The sequence below is a fragment of the Cetorhinus maximus genome, chromosome 22 (genome assembly GCF_964194155.1).
Source record: "Cetorhinus maximus chromosome 22, sCetMax3.hap1.1, whole genome shotgun sequence".
NCBI lineage: Eukaryota > Metazoa > Chordata > Chondrichthyes > Lamniformes > Cetorhinidae > Cetorhinus > Cetorhinus maximus.
In genome coordinates, this window is record NC_135900.1 from 18,614,110 (window position 1) to 18,640,974 (window position 26,865).

The 26,865-nt window shown below is 41.8% G+C and overlaps 2 protein-coding genes across 2 annotated transcripts in view; one reads left to right on the forward strand and one right to left on the reverse strand.

Moving 5' to 3' along the window:
* mdm2 (MDM2 proto-oncogene) overlaps nucleotides 1-26,865 on the forward strand; it is a 105,549-nt gene that overhangs the window by 48,286 nt on the left and 30,398 nt on the right. The gene's annotated exons all lie outside the window — the stretch shown is intronic.
* LOC144696515 (carboxypeptidase M-like) overlaps nucleotides 9,809-26,865 on the reverse strand; it is a 70,185-nt gene continuing 53,128 nt past the window's right edge. The window contains exons 7-9 of the mRNA XM_078567902.1: nucleotides 22,588-22,740; nucleotides 17,469-17,617; nucleotides 9,809-15,676 (exon numbers count right to left, since the gene is read on the reverse strand). Of these exons, the coding sequence (XP_078424028.1) occupies nucleotides 15,464-15,676; nucleotides 17,469-17,617; nucleotides 22,588-22,740 (515 nt within the window). The 3' untranslated portion in view covers nucleotides 9,809-15,463. The remainder of the gene's footprint in view (nucleotides 15,677-17,468; nucleotides 17,618-22,587; nucleotides 22,741-26,865) is intronic.

A 26,865-nucleotide genomic window follows, 5' to 3' on the forward strand; every position in this document is an offset into this window, starting at 1 on the left:
CCCCCCTGCCCACAAGGCCCACCCCAACCTCCCCCCAACCCCCACACCAACTGCCTGACCCTCCACCACTGACTGTCCAACCACCCCCACCACACCCCCACCCCCAATTCTGATCACTTACCTAACAGCCTATCTTCTCCCTGGCTTGAAAATGGCTGGACCTTTAAACCTACCTAATTTGCGGCAACCCATGCCATAAAAAGGGGTCATGGCCTCCTTGTGTCCGACTCTGAAGCCCTCGACTGAAGGCCCCGGGAACACGCTGCCCTGCACAGTTCTCACCCGGCCTGAGTCAGAAGGGCGGGCAAGAAAGGATCAGAAAGGAGGAGCGGAGTGGCAATCCAACTCGGACTGCCATTCCGTGGAAATCCAGGCCCAAGATGTATTGGGACTTTTAAAATGTGTGGAAAATTGACACCAGCAATCATCCACAAGTTAGCCTAAGCTCACATAAATGCCAGGCATGTTTCTTTTCCTGCAATCGCACAGATGATGCGAATGATGGAAAAGTCTGAGTGAAGCATCACCTCAAACTGTTTTTGTACAATTTTTAGCAGGAGATCTCAAAGAGACATCTGTGAACCTCTAAGAGAGTGTGTTGCATGGAAAGATTCAGGGAACAGAGAAACATAAACTGGTTAAAACCTTGGTTAAAATTATGAATTAGGAAATTCATACAAATGCACAGTTTGATTCAATTCCACCAATATCTTAAAAGAGAATAAGTGGAACTTATTGCCCTCCCCTGTGGCCAGATTGGTGGTGTGGGGGGCATTTAATCAGGCGAGAGGGTGGCAGGTAGGAACATGGGAGCAGGAGTAGGCCATTCGGCCCATCAAGCTGGCTCTGCCATTCATTTAGGTCAAGGCCAATCGTCTACTTCAACGCTGCTTTCCTGCACTATCCCTATATTCCTTGACTCTTGATGTCATTAGCAACATGCTCAATGATTGAGCCTCCACAGCCCTCTGGAGTAGGAAATTCCAAAGATTCACCACTCTCGGAGTGAAAATATTTCTCCTCATCTTAGTCCTAAATGGCCTGCCCCTTATTCTGAGACTGTGCCTTTTGGTTCTAGACTCACCAGCCAGGGGAAACATCCTATCTACATCCACCCTGTAAGACTTGTGTAAGTTTCAATGAGATAACATCTCATTCTTCGAAACTCTAGAGAATACAAACCAAGTCTCCTCAATCTATCCTCATAAGACAATCCTGCCAACCCAGGAATTAGTCTGGTGAACCTCTGTTGCACTCCCTCCATGGTATATCCTTCATTAGATAAGGAGACCAAAACCTTACACAATACTCCAGGTGCGGCCTCACCAAGGATCTATACAATTGCAGCAGGAACTCTTTACTCCTATACTTAAATCCCCTTGCGGCGAAGGCCAACATACTATTTGCCTTCCTAATTGCCTGCTGTGGGAACCTTGCTACCTCCCAGCCTCCACCCCGATTAAGTCTGTGTTGGAAAGCCCGTGAACAGCCTACCAATCCCTAAAAAACTGATTGTTTCCACCTCTATTAAAATTATTCTTCGATCTCGATGCTAAGTTGTTTTTCTTTATTCTGCCACCAATTGAGGGCCTTAAGTAGACAATTAATGCTGAATTAAGGGCCTCATCCCGCTACCGCTGGTGTTAACCCTGGGGTGAGTGGGGGCTCATCTTGCAGGAACATTACAAGCAAACCTGTGCTGGGTTGCTTTTTTTTCTTTCACGGAATGTGGGCATCACTGGCAAGGCCAACGTTTGTTGCCCATCCCTAATTGCCCTTGGTGGTGGTGGTGAGCCGCCTTCTTGAATTGATGCAGTCCATGTGATGAACAAGCATCTACAGTGTTTGGGGAGTTCCAGGATTTTGATCCCAACACAGTGAAGGAATGATGATATGGTCCAAGTCAGGATGGCATGTGGCTTGAAGCAGAACTTGCAGGTGGTGATGTTCCCAGGCGTCTGGTGCCCTTGTCCTTCTAGATAGTAGTGGTTGCAAGTTTGGAAGGTGCTGTCGAAGGAGCCTTGGTGAGTTGCTGCAGTGCATCTTGTAGATGATACACACTGCTGCCACTGTACATCGGTGGTGGAGGGAATGATTGTTTAAGTTGGTGGATGGGGAACCGATCAAGTGGGCTACTTTTTCTTGGATGGTGTTGAACTTCTCAAGTGGTTGGCGTCGCACTCATCCAGGTAAGTGGAAGGTATTCCATTGCTTCGCCTGACTTGTTCCTTGTAGATGGTGGACAGGCTTTGGAGAGTCAGGAGGTGAGTTACTCACCTATGTCATGAAGCTATTAATATATATAACATTTTGGAAAATATTTTTCTTTTAAAATAGAGGTTTAGTCTGTGGGTGTGTCTTAATTGGATTAAAGCCAGCTAGTCTGGGTGCTTTGATGGGTACTAGTTTTGATATGGAAGAGAGTTAGTGTATTTGCATTTTTTGAATAGAACATTCAAGAAGGGTGAAAACTTGATGCCTCTCTAGCAGCTACCAAGCAATATGTTTATACTACTAATAAAATTGGTACTATGAAAGGGGTTTCATTGTTAAAAGGTGAAGTTCAAAGAGGCTGGTGAGACAATGAGAATTTGAATTCAATCAGTGGTGGTAGGTATAACTTCAGCAGTTTTCGGGTGTACAGAGCAGAGGCAATGAAAGATCAAAAGGCAGCTGTAAGCCTCCAACTGGCTGAACAGTATCCAAAGTGCAAAGAAGCTCATTTTGAATTTGCATGGTGAAAATGCTTTGCCTGGTGTCTGGTTAAGTCTATGGGTGCTGTTGCCTTAATGGAGATTAGTTTGGGAATTTTTTATAAGTTATGATAGTAGTAATTTGAAGCCATGTGTATATATTTTAACCTGTGTAAATTAATAAAATGTTTCAATTAGTTTAATGTAAAGCCTTGAGAACTGGTGGTCTGATTCCTGAATTTAGAGTCGCATCTCAAACATGACACTTAAAATTATAGGTTATGACAGTTGTTTAAAGTTCCCCTCTGGGATTTTTTAATAACTCTGCTTTACCAACTGCATCAGACATAACAACTGGGGGATATGCCAGGATAAATTATATTTCTAATTCCTTAATTGGTTAGGAATTGGTGAATCTTAAGCTTATGAGTATGAGAGGCACTTTGAATTCAGGAGTTGGTGAGGTATTTTAGAAGTGGTGAGACTGCAAGATGACTTTGGCAATTGTTAAGACTTGCCTTGGAGAAGAAGAGGTAACTCTGATTGGGTTGGAGAGAATAACCAAAAGTAAGTTAATAGAGTTGGCAGATAAGTTAAAATTGGGGTTACCTGAGGGGGCTAGGAAATCAGATATAGTTAAAAGTATAGCATAGCATCTACAATTGGAAGTGAAACCTGACACTAGTGAGTCACAGCTGGAGCTGGTGAGACTTAAGTTGTAACTGAAAAAACTTGAATTAGAAGCAAAGGACAGAGAAATGGCTTTTAAAAGGGAATTTGAAATTGCAAAAATGGAGAAGGAGGAAAGAGAAAGAGAATTCCAACTGAAAATGTTAGCAGTTAGAAAATAGACTTCAGTAGGTAAGGATTTATCTCCAGAGTAGACCCCAGTGGGGATATGTTTAAATTTATACAAGCTCTTCCAAAGTTTGATGAAACAGATATTAAGTATTTTTTTATTTCATTTGTGAACCAGCTAAACAGATGAAATGGCCACAGGAAAACTGGACATTATTACTCCAGCCTAAGTTGTAAGGTAGGGGCTTGAGGTATGTGCTTCGCTTTCAGAACAAATGCCGGTGAATTATGATGTGGTGGAGAAAGCTATTTTGAGTGCATATGAGTTGGTTCCTGAAGCACACAGGCAGAAACGTAGGAATATGACAAAACAGCCTGGGCAAACTTATATTGGGTTTGAAAGAGTAAAACAAAGTAATTTCGACCGGTGGATATGGGCATTAAAAATAGAGACAATCTATGCAGATCTTAGGGAAGTCATTCTTTTGGAAGAATTTAAAGATTCAATCCCTTTGGTAGTGAGAACTCATGTGCAGGAACAGAGGGTTGATTCTGTAAGACAAGGAACAGAGTTAGCTGATGATTATGAGTTAGTTTATAAAGCTAAACCTTTTTTCCATCACCCTTTCAAATTGGAAAAGGATAAAAAGTGGGATGGTGAAAGGAAAACAGGTAGTCAGGGAAGAGAGGAAGTTCCCAGGAAGTTTCTTTCTCTGAATAAAAAGGAAGGTGCTGAAGGTAGAAGTGATATTTGGAAATTGAGGTGTTTTCATTGTAATAAAGCAGGACACACGAAGTCAGTGTGTTGGAGGTTGCAGGGAAAATCTGTAGGAATTATTGGGGTACAAAAAAGCTCTGGAAGTAAAAGTTCTATGGGCTCTGAGGTTCAGGCACAGGAGAAACCAGTGGTTTGTGTAGAGGTGAAACAGGGAGAATCAGTGAAATGTAAAGGAGTGGGATTGTGTTCACAGTTTACTCAAGAGAATTCTGAGGAGCAGGTTGCAAAAATGTTTAAAGACTTTGTATGTGAAGGGAAAGCCTTTCCATGTGCGGAGGGTGTGATAGGTAAAGATGTTAAGATTTTAAGAGACACAGGGGCTAATCAATCCTTAATGTTGTGGGTTAATGATGTTTGTTGTTCAGAGGGAGTGTTGCGGGAGAAGATAATAGTAAGTCAGGTTCATGAAGATGCTAAATCTATTCCATTGTGGAAGGTAAATTTAAAGAGCAGATGGATGATGGGTTAAGTTATAGTTGGAGTGGTGGAAAAATTTCCCATTGCAGGGGTTCAATTTATTCTGGGTGATGATATAGCTAGATCGCAAATGTTGGTGATGCCTATGGTAGTTGAGCAGCCTGTAGCAGTGTTTTCAACACAACTGCTACGGAAGGAACATTCTGGATTGTTTCCTGATCAAAGGCCCATTGGGAAAAACAAAATAAACAAGATAAGCAGGCAGTCCAAAGGCAAGAAGGAGGTGTCGAAATCCAATTAGCTGGCACTGTATTTGATAATGTTGTTCAGGAGGAAGGAATGCAGGACAGTTCAGTTGAAGTGTTTAACTCAAAGAGGCTAGTGGAGTTACAGAAAAATGATTTGCAATTAAAACAGTTATATCAGAAAGCTTATTCAGAAACCGAAGCAAAACGTATTCCAGTACGTTATCATCGAGGACATATATTACTGAAAAAGTGGTGGTCGGACCATGTCTCAGCAAATGAAAGCTGGAGGGAGGTACATCAGATTGTTATCCCATTCAGTTATAGAAATGAGATTCTGAGGCTTGCTCATGAATTTCCAATGGGGGGACATTTAGGAATTAGGAAAACACAGGAAAAGATAGAGGTTTATTTTGGCCAGGATTGCGTAGGGATATAGTCAAATTCTGTAGAACCTGTCATATATGTCAGCTAACAGGGAAACCACAAGCAGTGATTAAGCAGACACTTTTAATCCCAATACCAGCATTTGAAGAATCTTTTACCGGGGTAATGATTGATTGTGTAGGACCCCTCCCTAAGACTAAAAGTGGAAATCAGTATTTATTGACAATAATGGATGTGTCTACTAGGTTTCCTGAAGCAATACCTTTAAGAAATATTACAACTAAGATGATTGTAGAGGAGTTAATTAAATTTTTTTCAAGATATGGTTTACCTAAGAAAATACGATCAGATCAAGGATCAAATTTCATGTCACAGCTCTTTAAGGAAGTAATGAACAGTTTGGGGATAAAACAGTTTAAGTCAACAGCTTATCATCCGGAGTCACAAGGAGCTTTGGAAAGATGGCATCAAACTTTAAAAACTATGATAAGGGCATTCTGTCAGAATTATGCACAGGTTTGGGATACAGGAATTCCATTTTTATTATTTGCTATTAAGAGATGCTCCTAATGCATCGACTGGTTTTAGTCCTTTTGAACTAGTTTACGGTCATGAGGTAAGGGGACCACTGAAATTGATTCATGAGACATTGGTGGGTCAAAACTCAGAAACTACTTTCCCGGAATACATATCAAGTTTCAGGGAAAGATTGAACAGAGCATGTGATTTGGCTGGGGACCAAAGATAAAACAGCAAGTGATGGAAGTGAAAGCAGATAAGAAGGCTAAAATTCGCAGCTTTGTTTCCGGACAGAAAGTATTGGTTTTATTACCAGGACTAGGGGATTCCTTAAAAGCAAGATTTAGTGGGCCTTATAGGATTGAAAAGAAATTGAGTGAAGTAAATTATTTAATAAATACTCCAGATAGAAGAAAGAAGCAGAGAGTATGTCATGTAAATATGCTTAAAAAGTACTTTAACAGAGAAGAGGAACAAAAAGAGGTGTTGGTGATGGTAGATAATGAGAAAGAGGTAGAAGTGCAGGACTCTGAAATTGATTTTCCTCTAATCAAGTTGGATAATGAGGGGGTGCTTGAAAATTTAAATGAAATATTGAGTTACCTTCCAAGCAACTGTCAAAGTGGTTTGGAAAAGCTATTGCAGTCAAACAAACCTATTTGTGGAAATAAGTTGTGAAAGACACGTTTAGCTTTATATGATGTATGTATAGAAAATATCATCTTCAGTGAGGCAACAACCTTATAGATTAAATCCGGCAAAGTTATCACAAGTACAAAAATAAATTGATTTCATGCTTCAAAAGGATATCATTGAGTCTAGTTGCAGTAGCTGGAGTTTGCCTATTGCACTGGTACCAAAACTGGATGGAACACAAAGACTGTGTGTGGACTATCAAAAGATGAAAGTGGTGACAAAAGCAGATTCATGTCCCATCCCACAGTTGGAGGATTGCATTGAGAAAGTGGGGCAATCGAAATTTATCACAAAGATTGACTTGCTAAAAGGATATTGGCAGGTACCATTGTCAGAGAGGGCAAAGAAGATATCAGCTTTCATAACTCCAAGTGGACTATATCAGTTTTAAGTCATGCCATTTTGTATGAAGAATGCACCTGCGACATTTCAGACTGACAAAGTAATTGGGGTCTAAGCAATTGTGTGGTTTATATTGATGATCTAATTGTTTTCAGACAGACGTGGAAGGAGCATTTACAGCATCTGGAAGAATTATTTATTCGAATGCAAGAAACAAATTTGGTGATGAACTTGGCTAAAAGCGAATTTGCAAAAGCGCAAGTTATGTATCTGGGCCATACCATTGGACATGGTGAGGTGGCTCCGAGAGATGTGAAAGTCAAGGCTATCATGGATTTCCCAGTGCCTACAACAAAACGAGAAGTTTTGAGATTTCTGAGCATGAGTGGGTTTTACCGGAAATTTGTACCAACTTTTAGCCAAGTGGTTGCTCCACTGGCTGATCTATTAAAAAAGAACAAGAAGTTTCAATGGACACTGGAGTGTAAGAAGTCATTCGATAGTTTGAAAACTGTACTAACGACGACACCAATGTAGGAAGTACCCAATTACGCCAAGCAATTCAAGTTGGCCGTTGAAAGAAGCGAACAGAGAAAATCTGTTCGTAGGTGCATTATCAAGAGTTTGAAGCTTAAAAGAAAATGGGACATTTTTTAAAAAATCTGGACACTGAACTGAAGTGATTTCTGTTGATACCAAGGACTTGTATATATATGTTAATGCATGCATCTAGTAATGTAATAGTGTAATAAGTATAGGAGATGGTGAGAGGTGGGTTATTAAAATGAAGCCGTCTTTTAGAATCAAGATGGTTCATTTTTCGATAAGGAGGGATGTCATGAAGCTATTAATGTATATATTTTGGAAAGTACTTTTCTTTTAAAATAGAGGTTTAGTCTGCGGGTGTGTCTTAATTGGATTAAAGCCAGCTATTCCGGGTGCTTTGATAGGTACTAGTTTTGATATGGAAGAGAGATAGAATGTATTTGAATTTTTTGAATAGAGCATTCAAGAAGTTGGGTGAAAACTTGATGTCTTTCTAGCAGTTACCAAGCAATGTGTTTATATTACTAATAAAATTTGTACTATGAAAGGGGTTTCATTGTTAAAAGGTGAAGTTCAAAGAGGCTGGTGAGATAATGAGAATTTGAATTCAATCAGTGGTGGTAGGTATAACTTCAGCAGTTTTCGGGTGTACAGAGCAGAGGCAATGTAAGATCAAAAGGCAGCTGTAAACCTCCCAACTGGCTGCACAGGATCCAATGTACAAAGAATCTCATTTTGAATTCGTAACGTGAAAATGCTTTGCCTGGTGTCTGGTTAAGTCTATGGGTTGCTGTTGCCTTAATGGAGATTAGTTTGGTAATTTGTTATAAATTATGATAGTGGTAATTTGAAGCCATGTGTATATATTTTAACCTGTGTAAATTAATAAAATGTTTCAATTAGTTTAATGTAAAGCCTTGAGAACTGGTGGTCTGATTCCTGGATTTAAAGTTGCATCTCAAACATAACATTTAAAATTATAGGTTATGACAGTTGTTTAAAGTTTCCCTCTGGGATTTTTAAGTAACTCCGCTTTACCACCTGCATCGGTCATAACACCTAAGAGTTCCCAGCTTCTGACATGCTGAAGTAGCCATAGTATTTTTTTGGTTAGTCTAGTTCAGTTTCTGGTCAATTGCAATCCTTGGATTGTTGATAGTGGAGGATTCAGCAATGCTAATGCTATTGAATATCAAGGGGTAATGGTTGGATTCTCTCTTGTTGGAGATGGTCGTTGCCTAGCACTTGTGTGACACGAATGTTATTTATCAGCACAAGCCTGAATGTTGTCCAAGTCTTGCTGCATGTTGGTACAGACTGCTTCAGTTTCTGAGGAGCCTTGAATGGTGCTGAACACTGTGCAATCATCAGCAAACATCCCCACTTCTGATCTTATGATGGAAGGAAGGTTATTGATGAAGCAGCTGAAGATGTTTGGGCCTAGAACACTGTTTAGAGGAGCTCCTGCAGCAATGTCCTGGGATTGAGGTGATTGTCCTCCAACAACCACAACCATCTTTCTTTATGCTACGTATGACTCTAACCAGTGGGGTGTTTTCCCCCTGATTTCCATTGACTCCAATTTTGCCAGTGCTCCTTGGTGCCACACTTGGTCAAATGATGCCTTGCTGTCAAGGGCAGTCACTCTCACCTATTATTGTGAGTTCAGTTCTTTTGTACTTTTGTTTGGACCAAGGCTGTGATTAGGTCAGGAGCCAAGTAATCCCGTCAGGACCCAAACTGAGCATCATTGAGCAGGTTATTGATGTGTAAGTGCCATTTGATAGCACTATCGACGACACTTTCCATCACTTTGCTGATGATCGACATGAGGTTGACCTAATTTTTGTGGATAGAATATACCTGGGCAATTGCCAATGAGCTTGAGGGCTCCGAGGGGTTTCTCTAAGGCACTCACTGCCTGACCAAGGGACCTGGCATTGGGGAGGGAGGCCATTGAGAGCCACCCCGCCCCCCCTCCTCCCTTGCTGGCTACACCGCTCGCTGCCTGCCCCACAACCCCCATCCCGGGACCCCCCAACCCCCTGCCATCACTCACATGTGCTCTGGAATCCAGTGTTCAGTACTAGTCCTCAGGTGGGTGTAGTATCTGCAGCAGTCATCCTCTCCCTGATGACACTGCCATTCAAAAGAGCTGCCGTCCTCTGATTAGCCAGCAGCTCTCACTGAGTGAGGCTTCTCTTCCTGGGGTCCTCAGTCCTGGGGAAGTCCTGCCACTGTCCACTTAATATGGTGGGCCTTGCTTAAAAGAAGTAGTATGGGGCTCTCACTTGCTCTCCAGTCAGTGGGCAGGACCCCCATCACCTCCATCAAATGTCTCTATTCCAAAACAAAATGATTTTCTCGGTACAGGATGTCTCCAAGTGAAGTATGAACATTTATTTTAGGTTTAACAAAATAAAACTTTGTTTTTTCAAATCAATGAGGTAATTATGTATAAAACATTAACATATTGAAACCAGAAGCACATCCTATTAGTAACATATGTTGCATAAAGATGTAATGGAATAATTGGCAAAATGAATTCATATGATAAAAGTTTCTATTCCATTAATAGATGATACATTAATCATAGTGACACTAGATTAGAACATTGCTTTCATTGAATTCAAACTGTTCCAACCAGGTACATTAACACAAAATGTATTTCTGATGTTATGGAGCAATTACACTGTACATTTTGGAGAGCAGCTTAATCTTTGTGAAATATGCAATACTAGTGCAGCTGAAGTAGGATGAGTTCAGCATTTGGTATCAGGTGTAAGATCCTCTTGGGAAGGAAGTTCCACATATCTTTAGTAACTGCAACTGTTAACTTTAAAAATGAAAGACAAACACAATTCACTGGACATTCTCTAAAACTATTAATGATAGGAAAGAGCCAACATGACAGTCAGCTCTTCAGTAACAGAACTAAATATCACTGGTAGCTGACTTAGAAAAGCACAAGTTTGCACACTTATTAAAAGGCACACACGGAGGTCTACATTTTTCCTCTGATTTGAGGGCAGTGCAAGTGAACCACTATAACTTGTTCCCTGCCCACGGCAATTAAGTTTTACCAGCGTAAAACTAGCTGGCAGTGTAAAACTAGTTTAGCTAAGATTTATGAGTTAAATACCTGCAGTGGTTTCGAGACTGTTTTTAAATGATGCCACAAATCCTTGCATATTTTGTGTTCCTCAAATTAAGAACTGCTGGTGGCTGATACAGGCCAAGTAAAGTAAACTTTCCCACTGACTTCATCTTATTAAGCAGAAGCTGCTCCTCTCTTTCCATTCTCTCCATACACTCTAGGTGGCATTACAAACTGAATCGTACTGATGAGCCTGCAAGTAGAATGATCCTTCCCCATGATCCTTAGACTAAGTGAAACTATTCTATAAAGCTTTCGAGGTACAAATTCAGCAGTCATTTTAGGCAATGTTGGTAAATTATATTGGGCTAAGAAGCTGCAAACTTTCTGGAGTGAAAAAAGCACAGGATTAATTTATCCCCTCCCACAACTCTTTCTTTGGTACATCAATGATTGCTTCGGTGCTGCTTCATGCTCTCGTCTGGACCTGGAAAAATTTATTAATTTTGCTTCCAATTTCCACCCCTCCATCATTTTCACATGGTCCATCTCTGACACTTCCCTTCCCTTCCTTGACCTCTCGGTCTCAATTTCTGGTGATAGACTGTCCACCAATATCCATTACAAGCCTACCGACTCCCACAGCTACCTCAACTACAGCTCCTCACACCCCACTTCCTGTAAGGACTCCATCCCATTCTCTCAGTTCCTTCGCCTCTGTCACATCTGTTCTGATGATGCCACTTTCAAAAACAGTTCCTCTGACACGTCTTCCTTCTTCCTTAACCGAGGTTTTCCACCCACAGTGGTTGACTGGGCCCTCAACCATGTCCGGCCCATCTCCCGCGCATCCGCCCTCACACCTTCCTCTCCCTCCCAGAAACATGATAGGGTCCCCCTTGTCCTCACTTCTCACCCCACCAGCCTCTGCATTCAAAGGATCATCCTCCGCCAACTCCAGCATGATGCCACCACCAAACACATCTTCCCTTCACCCCCCCTGGCGGCATTCTGCAGGGATCGTTCCCTCTGGGACACCTGGTCCACTCCTCCATCACCCCCTACACCTCAACCCCCTCCCACAGCACCTTCCCATGCAACTGCAGAAGGTGCAACACCTGCCCCTTTACTTCACCTCTCCTCACTGTCCAAGGGCCCAAACACTCCTTTCAAGTGAAGCAGCATTTCACTTGCATTTCCCTCAATTTAGTCTACTGCATTCGTTGCTCCCAATGCGGTTTCCTCTACATTGGAGACACCAAACGCAGACCGGGTGACCACTTTGCGGAACACCTTCGGTCTGACCGCAAGCATGACCCAGACCTCCCTGTCGCTTGCCATTTCAAGACTCCACCCTGCTCTCATGCCCACATGTCTGTCCTTGGCCTGCTGCATTGTTCTAGTGAAGCTCAACGCAAACTGAGGAACAGCACCTCATCTTCCGACTAGGCACTTTACAGCCTACCGGATTGAATATTGAGTTCAACAATTTTAGATCATTGAACTCTCTCCTCCATCCCCACCCCCTTTCCGATCCCCCCCCTTTTTTTTCCAATAATTTATATAGATTTTTCTTTTCCCACCTATTTCCATTATTTTTAAATGTATTTCCATCCATTGTTTTATCTCTACCTTTTAGCCTATTTCGATTCCTTCACCCCACCCCCACTAGGGCTATCTGTACCTTGCTTGTCCTGCTTTCTACCCTTAATTAGCACATTCTTTAGATAATATCACCACCTTCAACACCTCTTTCTCCTTTTGTCTGTGACATCTTTTGGTTATCTCCACCTATCACTGGCCCTCTATCCAGCTCTACCCGCCCCCCCCCCCCCCCTTAAACCAGCTTATATTTCACCTCTTTCCTATTTTTACTTAGTTCTGTTGAAGAGTCATACGGACTTAAAACGTTAACTGTGTTCGTCTCTGCAGATGCTGCCAGACCTGCTGAGTTTTTCCAGGTATTTTTATTTTTGTTTTGGATTTCCAGCATCCACAGTTTTTTGCTTTTATCTTTGGATTAATTTATTCCCTTACACCTTACTTAACTGGATCAGTAGCTGTGATTCTCCCAAATACATAAATATTGCCCAATTTAATGGCTTTTAATCTAATTCTAAGATTTAACCTATTGGTTCTTAGTCCGGAAAAATCCATAGCCCAACTGCCCAACAATCATGAAGAACAGTTTCATCCAAGAAAAGAAGAAAAAATGAAGAGAACTTGGACGCTTATATGGATGCAATATCTGCTACAAAGGATACATATTCCATATATAATTTTAAGCAGATACCCACACAATCCATATTTCTTCACTGTAGGTCTCCCATCCAAGCACAAAGGAGGAAAGTTAACTTTGCTAAACTGTAGAAAGAGCAGTTGGAATTAAAATATTGCATAATCCTCTTTAAACTATTGCTTTGAAGTTTTAACAGTTGCAGGCATTATTGGCCAAACCACATCTATTGCACATCCCTAGTTTACAACTGCACTGCTTGCTTGGCCATCTCAAAGGACATGAGAATCAACCATGCAGTGTAGAATTGTCATGTTACCCAGTTCAGCTATGACATTAAGGAACCATTTGGATATTTTTTGGTCATTGGCAGTCTACAAATGAGAAAATTTATTGGGCAGAATATTACACTTGTTGGGCGGGCGCGTGCCCGACCCAAACGAGCGTAAAATGACGCGCGATGACATCGGGCGAGTGTCCCGACGTCATTGCGCACTCATGCGATATTTTGGTCGGCGGGCACACACACGAGTTGGCAGCGCGCCTGCCGACAGTTAACAGGCCTATTAAGGCCATTAAAGATCTAATTAAATGAAGATTTTTGCTGCCCATCCAACCTTACAGTTGGCGGGCAGGCGAAAAGGCCAAAGGGCCACTGGATTTTTAGCAAACCCTCATCCACGGGCAGGATGAGGTTTCGAACAGTGATTTTAAAAATAAAAAAAAATTTTTAAATTCAAACTAATTTGTAACATGTCCCTGCTCATGTGACATAGTCACATGAGGGCACATGTTATTAGCATTTTTAAATTCTTTATTTTTTATTTTCATAAAGCTTCAACTCCGAGGCAGCTCTATGCCTCAGGGAGCTTTTACAACACGTATCAGCGTACATGCATGAAGTTCTGCGCTCGCCCTCCGCTGCAGCGCACGATTCACGTTGGCCGGCAATTAATTCGCAGGCCGCTCCTGCTTGTCCCAGCTGAGCCTGCCCAACGACCGGAAAATGCTGGCCATCAAATTCAGTTTGGCGTAGATGAAGGTTTCAGCAGCACGTGAGCAGAAGCATAGCTGAGCCTGGTGGTGTTATGGAGGTGGAAATAGGTGGTCTTAGTGATGACACAGATATTTGGTTTGTAGCTCATCGTGAGGTCAAATATGATGCCAAGATTGCGAACAATCTGGTTCAGCCGCAAACACTTGCCAGGGAGAGGGATGGAGTCTGTGGCTGGTAAATTGAGTCTATGATGGGGACCAGAGACAATGGTCTTCTCAATATTTTATTGGAGGAAAGTTCTGCTGATCTACTACTGGCAAGCAGTCGGACAATTTAGAGACATTGGAGGGGGTTAAGAGAGGGAGTGGTAAAAATGAATATGAAGCTATTGAAATTGTTGTAAAAATCTAATTGGTTCACTGACATTCTTTGACAAGGAAACTTGCCATCCCTCACCTGGTCTGGCCAATACATGATTCCAACAACAACTTTGACTCTTGACTGTCCTCTGAAGTGGTCTAGCAATCCACTCTGTTTTATCAAACCAGTATATCAGGGCAACCAGGGATGAGTAATAAATTCAGGGTTTACCCACAAACACCATCCCTTCCAATTCCCTTTTGTTGTGTGCTGCCTATTCGTTTAAGTGTGCAGATCCTGGAAATTGCTTTTCAGTCAAGCAGTAACTTAAAGGGACTAACTTGTGCTCAACCTGTATTGAAACTTCTGGGCTGCTGTGCAATTGTGCAACTTAGCCAGAATACCAATAACAACCACATCCTGAGAATAAGTAGAAAGAAATTGTGCCATTAGATGATGGAATTTGCATGTATTACATCTTATTCCTCTTGCATTTACAATTTGTTCTGTGAAAATGCAGATCATCGCACTGCAATTTTCGACCACAAGGCAGCAAGCGTATTAAGACTTGGTTAGGCCATACTTGGCGTACTGTGCACAGTACTGGTCTCAACATTATGGAGACATTGGGGAATGTGCAAAAACAATTCATAACGATGCTACCAGAACCGAGAGGGTATACTTATCAGGAAAGGCTGAACAGGCGTGGAGCTCTTTTCTCTAGGAAAAAAAAAAGGCTGACAGGTGACCTGATAATGAAAAGGTTCAATAGGGCAGGCATAGAGATGTTTCCACTTTTTGGAGAGTCTAAAACTAGAGGTCAAAAATGTAAGATAGTCACTAATAAATCCAAGAGGGAATTCACGAGAATCCTCAAAGAGTGATAAGAAAGTGGAACTCGCTGTAACAAGGATAATAGCACAGATGCATTTAAGGGGAAAATGCATAAGCATATGAGGGAGAAATGATAAAGTTTCCCAAGTTATTTCAAACAAATTCTGGTACAGCACATAGCTTTACTCTCAAACTTCTCATTCAGATACTTATAGATGGCGCTATTGTTGTTTGGTTAAGATAGCTGAGAATTTACAATGTAATCAATAAGATTTTAAGTAAACCAACATGATAAATCCATGACAATATTGTATAATTCCATAACTTCCATCTTATAGGTGAAATTTGATCTTACCCAAATTTTAAAATATACTTATTCAAATGTCATCAGTTCTGACTTATTTTGATTGTCATGTTAATATTTATAATTAGCAGATACAAGAATCTAATCAGACTTTATGGAACAAGATTTGGTTGGTAGGTTACAATTATAGCATCAGAACACCTCTATTCATTAATTAATAAATTAAAGCTGAGAAAATCACAATTGAGATCAACAAAATTGTGTTTTGTTGTATTCCACTAGCAGTACCATATTGCAGTTGAGTAAGAGATGACACATCAGTAGTATTAATGTTGAAATGAAAGTTAAGGACCAATGCAGAGAAATTTTCCATGTTATTAAAAACTTGCAGCTCAGTTGTGTTTGATCCAACTCCTGGCACAGTGACCTTAAAGAGAAAAAGTTGTAAGATTTGGTTTATTAGTTTTCTATGATATCACAATCACCAACAAGAAGCTTTCCTTTGAGATCAAGTAAAATACTCCACATGTGATTTAGAGCGATTTCAGCAATTGAATCGGAAAGCTTTTCTGGTGGATGGATAGATTTTAAGCATGCATAGTTAATAAAGTAATTGAAGCATGGAATGGGAGGGCAGGTTATAGTTTTATGTTAAACATTTAGTGTAGATTTCTGAAACTGGCTCACATTCCTTTGTTGGACCTAAATTTCCCTGCAATTTTTTTTCTGTTTATCTCCAGACAATTGCATGATTTGTGGGGTCGCAGGGGGTGGAGCTGGTGGCAGTTTGATGGCGCACATAAGCTGGATAAGACATATTGGACAGACCAATTATTTTTTTCCTGTTCTTATACATATGATTCTACAGACAGCATGTCAGCATGTTCAACGGTGTTAAAGAGATGCAACCCAAAAATTAAGCCAGCATTTTTCTTCCAGATCATGGGAACGCAGGAGTAGACTATTTGGCCCCTTGAGCCTGCTCCATCATTTACCTAGATCGTGGCTGATCTTCCACCTCAATGCCATCTTCTCCCAATATTCCCGTATCCCTTGATGTCATTGGTATCTAGAAATCTATCGACCTCTGCTTTGAACATATTCAATAACTAAGCCTCACAGCTCTCTGAGGTAGAGAATTCCAAAGATTCACTACCCTCTGATTGAAGAAATTCCTCCTCAACTCGGTCCTAAATGGCCTCCCTCTTATCCTGACACTGTTTCCCCTGGTTCTGGAACCACCCCCCCCCCGCCCCCCAAACCAGGGAAAACATCCTTCCTGCATTTACCTTGTCGAGCCCTGAAAGAATTTTATACACTTCAATGAGGTCACCTCTCATTCTTTGAAACTCTAGAAACTACAGGCCCAGTCTCCTCAATCTTTCCTCATAAGACAATCCCGCCATCCTCAGGATTAGTCTGGTGAACCTTCGTTGCACTACCTCTTTTTTCCAGGCATTTTTTTTTTTTAAAACTGAGAACTGAAAATTAGACCTCAAAAATGCATTTCACTGCAATTAATCTCAAGATCTTCACTGTACTGGTGATTGTTTCAGTTTGTTTTCAAGTGCTGCCTGCTTTTCAAAAACAAAATAATGCAAATCAACATATCTCACTGAAGCTCATAGCACTGAAAGCTCACTTTTTTTGCGTAAAAGGAGTAGATCTTGTAAATCTAGTTTCTTCAATTGAGAAATGATTGTTCTGAAATGGCTGTTTCAAAGAGCCAGTACAAGCCCAATAGGCTGAATGGCCTCCATTTATGTTGCAAGATTTTACACAGATTTTATTTCAAGGCAAATGGTCTTCAATCCGTAAGTGTTCTTAAGGGAATTAGCAATACCTTTTCAAAGTTTTGGGTGTGAATTTCTGAGACCCCATGTCACTGGAAGTACATCCAGAATTTCCCACGAAGCCACTCACTACGTGCAAAGTCCTACCAGGGACGTGAGGTCTCAGGACATTTGGCCTTGGATGTGTTACCAGTTTATGTAGATGCTTTTTAAAAACTAAAAGTTACAGTACAAAGTCTGCAATGCATCTCAGTGTAACTGCTATGTTGCCTGGCAGTGAATATTATCTATTGAGTGGCAGTTCATCTTTACACAAGGTGAGCTGAATTGTGATATTATTTCCTGTGCCTTAATGCATTCATTTTAAATACAGCATCAAGATAGATGTAGCTGGGCACAAGAATAATTACAGTAAATTGAACTTACATTCAGGGTATATAATCCAGGTAACAGGGGTCTGTAATATTCTCCCCATTTATTAGTTCGAAAAGGAATGATATGTTCTCGACCTTGAACCTCTACTGTTGCATTTTTTATGGGAGCACCATCCATGTTCATGACTTGACCTTTTATACCTGTGTAAATGGAAATGATTTTAAAAATAAATTATAAAGTAGATTTTCAAGGATAACTACTGGTTGGTCATAACTACTGTGTGCATGATGTTTACTACAATATTCCTAAGGAAATGGGTACAGCTATGGTACAGTATCTCCTGTTAACCTGGAATCTTCCAAACATTTCCTCCTACTACTGTAGCAGAATTAAATAGATAGCAGTTTGAAACTCAATGGGCAGAATCTTCTGTTTGGCGTGCGGGGATGGGCCCTGCACGCTGACGCATAAAATGACGCGCGGTGACGTCGGGCGTGTGTCTCGATGTCACTGTGCGACATTCTGATCTTCCGTTCAGCGGCCACGCACCGGAGTTGGCTCCGCACCCGCCAAACCGTCAGAGGCTTGTTAACGCCATTAATAAAACAATTAAACCAATTGCGAAAGCTGCCCATCCAGCCTTAAGGTTGGCAGTGGGCAGGCGAAGAGCCCAGGCGGCCTTCTCATTTTTCATGAAACCTTATCCACAAGCGGGATGAGGTTTCATGAAGGATTTATTAATGAAATAAAATTTTTAATCAAAATTCATAAACATGTCTCAGCTCATTTGACACTGTCACATGAGGGGACATGTCTGAATAACTTTCTTTTTTTAAACAACTTTACAACTGCATTTAATCTTGCTGAGGCACGGAGCTGCCTCAGGTAGATTTATGAGCGCAGGCCCTGATTCTCCCTCCTCCCCCAACCCACACAGGTAGCACTGGGTGCGCATTGTCACATTGGGTGGGCCTTAATTGGCCCGCCCACGTAAAATGGCAGCACGCAGCCTATTACGGGTGGTGATTGGCTCTGTGCCTGCTCCCGCTCAACCCCCCCACAATGGGGAGAAAATTCTCCCCGAGATGATTGTGGCTGAAACTCTGAACAGTATTCAAATTCCAAGGGATGTGTTACTCTCAACCCAGTACAAATCTTAAAACTGACTACACAACATGCCTTGTTGTAACTGAAGACTTTTGTTTCAGCCTCTTCTAGCTTAAATCTATCCTAATTTTAAAAATTAAGAAAAAAAATTGAAAGTGGAAAAGAAAACTTGATAGCCTCAACATCCATGTGTACAAACTGTAGACAACAGCTATAGAAACACAGGTCAGGATTTTCTTCCAAGCATCCCAGGTTGGAGTGGGATTACTGCCTCATGCTGCATTGACCCTACAGTGGCCTCAGCTCTTTTTTCTAGATTGTGGGGGTCATTAGTTGTACAGGAAGATCCCCTTGATGGATGCCCATTGCTGCTGCAGTTCCTGAAGAGGGGGAAACCAAAGGAGGCAGAGCAGTACCAAAGAATAACATTATCGGTTTCTCTCTCCACAGATGCTGCTTGAACTTAGGAACATAGAAACACAGAAGGAGTAGGCCATTCAGCCCATCGTACCTGCTCTGCCATTCAATATGAGCATGGCTGATCACCCACTTCAATGCCTTTTTCCCGCACTCTCCCCATAACCCTTTACGTCATTGGCATTTAGAAATCTGTCATTCTCTACTTTAAACATGCTCAATGACTGAGCTTCCACAGCCCTCTGGGGTAGAGGATTCCCAAGATTCACACCCTCTGAGTGAAAACAATTCTCCTCATCTCAGTCCCAAGTGGTTTCCCCCTTATTTTTGAAATTGTTTCCGTTGCTTCTAGACTCCCCAGTCAGGGGAAACATCTTACCTGCATCTACCCTCTCTATCCCTTTAAGTATTTTGCCGGTTTCCATTAGATAACTTCTCATTCTTCGAAACTCTAGAGAATACAGGCCAGTTTCCCCAATCTCTCTTCACAAGACATTCCTGCCATCCCGGTGAAGTCTGGTGAACCTTCATTGAACTCCCTCTATGCCAATAATATCCTTCCTAAGGTAAGGGGACCAAAACAGCACACAGTACTCCAAGTGCAGTTTATCAAGGTTCTATACAATTGAAGCAAGACTTCACTACTCCTGTACTCAAAACCTCTCACGATAAAGGCCAACATATGATTAGCCTTCCTGATCGCTTGCTGCACCGGCATGTTAGCTTTCAATGACTTTTGGACAAGGACACTCAGGTCCCTTTGTACATCTACACTTTCTAGTCTCTGACCATTTAAGAAATATTCTGCACATCTGTTCCTCCTACCAAAGTGGATAACCTCACATTTTTCCACATTATATTCCATCTGCCATCTTCTTGCCCATTCACTAAGCCTGTCCAAACCCTCTTGAATCTGCTTTGCATCTTCCTCACAACACACATTCCCACCTAGCTTTCTGTTATCCGCAAACTTGGAAACATTATATTTGGCCCCCACTTCCAAATCATTGATATATATTGTGAACCGCTGGGGCCCGAGTCCTGATCCCTGTGGCACCCCACTAGTCACTGCCTGGCAATGTGAGGATGAACTTGTTATTCCTATTCTCTGCTTCCTGCCTGCATATCCCATGTGCTCTAACTTTGCTAACAACCAACTTCCACTTTATCAAAAGCCTTATGAAAATCCAAGGGCAGAAGTTTTCCCTCGTCAAGCGGGTGTGCACCCAACCCAAACAGGACAAAAATAGTGCGCAATGCCATTGGGCAAGTGTCCCGTGTCATCGAGCACACTCGCGATATTTTGCTTGGCGGGCATGCGCGAGAGGCGGCAGCATGCCCGCCGACAATTAAAAGGCCTATTAAGGCCCTTAATCAATTAATTAAATGGAGTTTTTTTTGCTGCCCATCCAACCGTTTGGTTGGTGGGCGGGCGAATAGGCCAAGCGACCTTTGCAATTTTTGTGAAACCTCATCCACGGGCGGGATGAGGTTTTGACCAGTGATTTTTAAAAAAAGCTTTTAAAAAATTCATTTTTAACATGTCCTTGCTCATGAGGGGACGTTTTCCTTATTTTTCAATTGTTTATTTTTAACCTTAAAAATCTTCAGCTCCTTGAGGCAGCTCTGTGCCTTCAGGAAGCTTTCTGTGAGCGCACCCGTGCGCATGCGCTGACTTCACTGCTCACCCTCCTCCCCCTCCCACCCCGGCAGCGCTGAGCGTTGCAGCACACGATTCATGCTGGCCAGCTGTTAGTTGGCCAGCCAGTGTGAAGTCGCGGTCGGGGCCCGATCACGGGCGGCGGTTGATTTTACGGCCTCTCTCGGACCCGCCTACCACACCCACCCGATGAGGTAAAAATCCTGCCCCAAGTATACTACATCCACCGATTCCCCTTTACCAATTCTGTTAGTGACATCCTCAAAAAACTCCCAACAGGTTCGTCAAACATGATTTACCATTCATAAATCCATGTTGACTATGCCCCAGTCAGATCATTATTACCCAAGTGTCCATTTATCACATCCCTTAGAATAGATTGAAGCATTTTCCCTACTACTGATGTAAGGTCGGTAGTTCTCTGTTTTCTCTCTCCCTCCCTTCTTAAATAGCGGCGCGACATTTGCTATCTTCCAATCTGCAAGAACCATTTCAGAATCTGTAGAATTTTGGAAGATGATCGTCAATGTATCCACTATCTCCATAGTTACCTCCTTCAACATTCTGGGACATAGGTCATCAAGTCCCAGGAACTTATCAACCTTCAATCCCATTAATTTCTCCAATACAACCTTCTTACTAATACAAATTTTCTTCAATTCTTCATTCTCTCTAGTCTCTTGGATCTCTAATTCTGGGAGATTTCTTGTATCTTTTTTTTTTAAATTTCTGATTTCAAAATGTTACATTGTTAAAGATGGGCCTGTATCCATTGGAGTTTAGAAGGATGAGAGGCAATCTTACTGAAACATACAAGATCCTGAGGGGCCTTGGCAGGGGGTGGGGTGCTGAAAGGATATTTCCCCTTGTGGGAGGAACTAGGGGACCCAGTTTAAAAATAAGGAGTCTCCCATTTACGACAGAGATCAAGAGAATTTTTTTTCTCTCAGAGAGTCATGAGTCTATAAAACTCTCTTCCCCAGAGAGTGGTGGAGTCCGGGTCAACGAATATTTTTAAGACTGAATTAGATAGATTCTTGATTGACAAGGGAGTTAAAGGTTATTGGGGTAAGAAGGAAAGTAGAGTTGAGGCCACAATCAGATCAGCCATGATCTTATTGAATGGCACAGCAGGCTCGAGCAGCTGAATGGCCGCCTCCTGTTCCTAATTTGTATGTTCTCTCCTAGTCCCTAGGTCAGTATGTTCAGTAACAGAGACCAATAAGTACACTGAATTTCAATTCACATGCAGCAGAATTGTGAAGGCTGAGGGTTTTTCCCCTGAAATTGCAGGGGTGGGGGGGTTGGGTGGGGTGGAAGGGGTAAAATGTAGGCCCAGGTGGGTGGGGGTGATAGGCCTAACCACCTGATTTCCCCACTGTCTCTGCCACTAACCGACTTGAAAGGGATAGCGCAGAAAAATCCGGGTCCAAGTGTGTTGAAAGAGCATCACATCTGTACCCCCATAGGGAGCAGAGCAGAATCATTATTTACAGCACAATAAAATTATTGAAGAGGCAGAGTATCCAACTTTGACTTTGAAACTAGTTTCAAGCCCAAAAGTACAGGAAGGAAAGATTACTCAATGTTACATAACAAATGAGCACCAAACAAGAACAGCAAGAAGATGCTTTACACAGAAAATGATGAAAATATATGGCATGTAAGTACATGTAGGTCAGACTATAGATTACTACTAAATGTTTCTAAACCATTGGGAAGTTCTACTTAGTCTGGGTGTATAGGTTTGAATATTCAGTGGCTCTTTAGATCTGTAACTAATTAATAAAGATGAGTAGATGCAAAATTGGCCACTAATAGGATAAAATGAGCTAGAATATTACATAATGTATAGATTTGGTCCTTTGAACTTATAGGACATGCAGTTTATGACAAAATAAATTTGATAGTTACACAGTCTCAACTGTCTATATTATTATTGTTGCCACGAGCATGTGTAATAATAGGATGAGAACTTGCACATACCTAGATGAACAAGTTTGAGGAAATTAATCAGGGACTGTTCATTTTCATTCCAGTATTCCTCCAGAAAGTTTGGTGGTGGATTTTTACAGCAAGACAGCTCTACAGTTAGCTCAAAACACTGTCCCGAAATGTAGTTGAAGTCTTGCATTCCACCTAATGGAAAAAGGTTTAAAAACCAATGTTAGGAGTTAATAATACAAGTTGAATAATAGTTATGATATTTGTTTAGTCTTTTGTATGCTTAAAATATTTATTTAAATATACATTAAAAACCAACAAGTGATTAACAGAAGACACTAAATATTTGTGCGCATATTTCATTCTGGGAACACATCACTGGTAATGCAAAAATAGCTTTACAACTGGAATACATCAATGGTAAATGGACAAATTGTCTGCTCAATAATAAGCCTCAATAAAGACACAAATGCCATCCTTCGAAATTAGGGAAATGAATCACTGGGATCACCAAGTTTTTCTTTTTAAAACAGTTTCGTTGAGTGTATTTAGGGAGAAAGTAAGTCACAAAGACCAGGAAAGTCCAAGTTTTAGCTGAGCAAGCTAAACAAGTGCTAAAACTGGCCTCAGTTCCCCCAGGTTAGGGAGGGGACAATTAACCAGAGTCCCCGATCCTGATCACTATTCCAGCCCTCCAGCTGAGGACAAGTTCAGGTTCAGTTGTGATGCCCACACCCCCACACCCCATACCAACCAGCAGTTGTCAAAATGAGATTCAGGAAGGAGTATTTATTCTCATGGCCCTTTGTAAACTTTGACCCTGGCTGCGAACTTGTTCTCACACCCGTACAACTTTCTGGTGATTTAGGAAAGCTGATCACCACAGAGCGATCAATAGTTTTGATCAGTAAACTTAATAGCAAAAGGAATGGACTTGCTCATTGTGGACCTGTTGGGAATATCTCATGTGGTGAGTCTGATGTTCACTCAGTTTGTTTAAAAACATAAGAAATAGGAGCATATGGCCACTCAAGCCTTCTCCACCATGGTCGATGATTGATCTGATCTTGGCTTCGATTCTACTTTCCTGTCTGTTCCCCATAACTCTTGACTATAGTTTGAAAATCTGTCTATCTCAGCCTTAAATATATTCAATGACCCAGTCTCCACAATTCTCTGGGGTAGAGAATTTCAATGATTCAAGACCCTGAGAAGAAAATCCTCCTCATCTCCACCTTAAGTGGACAACCCCTTATTCTGAAATTATGCCCCCTAATTCTTGGTTCCCCCACGAGGGGAAACATTCTCTCAGCATCTACTCTGTTAAAGCCCTGTGGAATCTTATGTGTTTAAAAAATCTTATCTCTCATTCTTCCAAAGTCCAAAGAGTATAGGCCCAACTTGCTCAACCTTTCCGCATAAGACAACTCCTTCATCCCAAAAATTACCTAGTGAACCTTCTCTGAACTGCCTCCAATGGAAGTATTTTCCTCCTTAAATAAGGAGAGCAAAACTGTACACAGTATTCTAAGTGCAGTCTCACCAATGCCCTGTACAGTTGTAGCAAGACTCTCTTACTTTTAAAGTCCATCCCTCTTGTAATAAAAGTCAACATTCTATGTGCCTTCCTAATTACTTGCTGTACCTCCATGCTAACCTCCCCATGCTAACCTTTTGTGTTTCATGTAAGGTGTGAAGATGATGTTATTTTTTAAAATATATTTGGGAATATGGTGATATTCTGTAAAGAAGGCTGCGTGTGTGTGTAATTAAAGTGGGGGAAGGTTAGTAAAGACAGCTTGTCTGTTGGAGCAGAGAGATGAAAAGTAAAAGTGCTAGATGCATGCATTTGTAATGGGAGGCTATGGTGAAGTTGAATGTACAAGTAAAAAGGTTGGATTTGAAATTTGCATTATAAGATGGGGAGAACTTGACTTTTCAGCCATTAAATTACAAAGGGAGTTTGGAAGTGACAAGGGACTTTTACAACTTACAAAGGTTTCATAAGTAAACGAGGGAAGGTTATTAAATTTTATTTTACCCAAAAGTGGAGGCAAAGAAAAACATGAAAGATTTTTATATTTTGGGAAATTGAGTTCAAGAGGTGCTCAGAACAATGGAGGCTAAGATCAAAAGGGAAAAGGATATTTAAGGAATATATGTTTAGTTGAGTTATGTAGGCTGTGTGGGGGAGATGTCCTGAGACCAGCCCAGTGCTAAAAAATGTTGTAAATTTGAAGCAACCATCCAATTTCAAGCCAGAAAAGTCTTTGTTTTCAGAAAACAGTCTGTTTCTGAATTTCCTTCAGTTCCAAGGCCTGAATTTTACCCTTCGCCGGTGAACGCGATCAGCGGGCCTGGGAGCAACTGGGAAACAGACCGCCAACCGCGATTGGCCCCCAACCTCCATTTCACGCTAACTGGCCAATTAACAGCCAGCCAGCGTAAAACACACACTGAAAATCTCAGCGCTGCCGGGGTGGGGGCAGGAGGAGGGTTGGTGATGACGTCATCACGGGCTCAGGTGAGCGCTGCGAGAGAGCTCCCTGAAGGCAGACAGCTGCCTCAGGAAGCTGCAGATCTGCAAATAATTAAATAAAGGTGTAAAAAGCTGCAAAAATATGTCCATGAATCACAATCGAGCACCTGAAAAACATATCTCATAAAAATGCTGTCCACAGATATTTATTTTTATTTTATTCCGTAACGGAGATTTCGTCCCACCCTTGAATGAAGTTTAATGAAAAACGTAAAGGTCACCTGGCTGACTGGCCCGTCCGCCAACCGAAAGGTTGTGTGGGCCAGGAAAAATCGCAGACAATTGCGCTGTTAATGGGCTTAATTATCCACTTAACTGTCGGTGGGCATGCTTCCGACTTTTGCACGTGCCCGCCAAGTGAAATATCGCATGAGTGCACGATGATGTCGGGACGCTCACCCGTCGTCATCTCGTGTGATTTTACACCCGATCGGGTCAGGCGCGCGCCTGCCTGCGGGGTGCTTGTGCAAAACCGCTGCGATTTCCTTGCTTCCCATTATTAATTCCCCAGTCTCATTCTCTAAGGGACTAACATATACTTTTGCTACCCTCTTCATATACTTTTAGAAGCTCTTACTGTCTGCTTTAATATTTCTTCCTAGTTTATTCTCAATCTCATAACATGACTCCGAGTTATTGCCACAGTACCAAATCACCTCCAATCAAAGTCACACCTGACATCCTATACAACTGTGACAAATGTAAACTATCCCTCCTCGTCCTTCTCAACCTGTCTGCAGCCTTTGACACAGTTGATCACACTATACTCCTCCACCATTGTCCAGCTGGGTTCTATTCTTATCTCTGTAATCATAGTTGGAGAATCGCCATCCATGGCTTTTCTCTTCCCATTCCCGCACAGTTAACTCTGGCGTCACCCAAGGATCTATCCTTGGTCCCCTCCTATTTCTCATTGCTGACCCTCGGCAACATCATACAAAAACGCATCAGCTTTCACGTGTACGCTGAAGACACCTAGCTCTACCTCAGCGCTACCTCTCACGAACCCTCCCGTCCCTATATTGTCAGACTACTTATCCAACATCCAGCACTAGTTGAGCGGAAATTCCTTCCAATTAAATGTAGGGATGACTGAAGGCATTGTCTTCAGTCTCTGCCACAAACTTCGTCCCCTCACCACTGATTCCATCCCTCTGCATGGCAACTGTTTGAGGCTGAACTAAACTGTTCACAACCTTGGTGTCATATTTGAGCTCAAAATGAATATTCAACTACATATGCATGTCATCACTACGGCCGCCTATTCCCACCTCCATAACATCACCCATCTCCAGCCCTGCCTCAGCTGTTCTGCTGCTGAAACCCTCATCCATGCCTTTGTTACCTTGTGACTTGACTGTCCTAACCATCTGTCGATCCTGCCACATTCTACCTTCTGTAAACTTGAGGTCACTCAAAACTCTGCGACCCATGTCCAAACTTGAACCGAATGCCATTCATCCATCGCCCTTGTGCTCGCTGGCCTACACTGGTTCCTGGTTAAACAATACTTCAATTCTAAAATTTTCATCCATGTTTTCAAATTCTTCCATGGCCTGGCCTCTCCCTATCTCTATAATCTCCTCCAGCCCTACAAGATATCTGCACTCCTCTAATTCTGGCCCGTTGGTCATCCCTGATTTTAGTGATTCCACCATTAATGGCCATGACTTCAGCTGCCCAGGTCCTAAGCTCTGTAAATCCCTCCCTTAACCTCTCTGCCACTCTACCTCATTTTCCTCCTTTAAGACCCTCCTTACAATCTACCACTTTGGCCAACC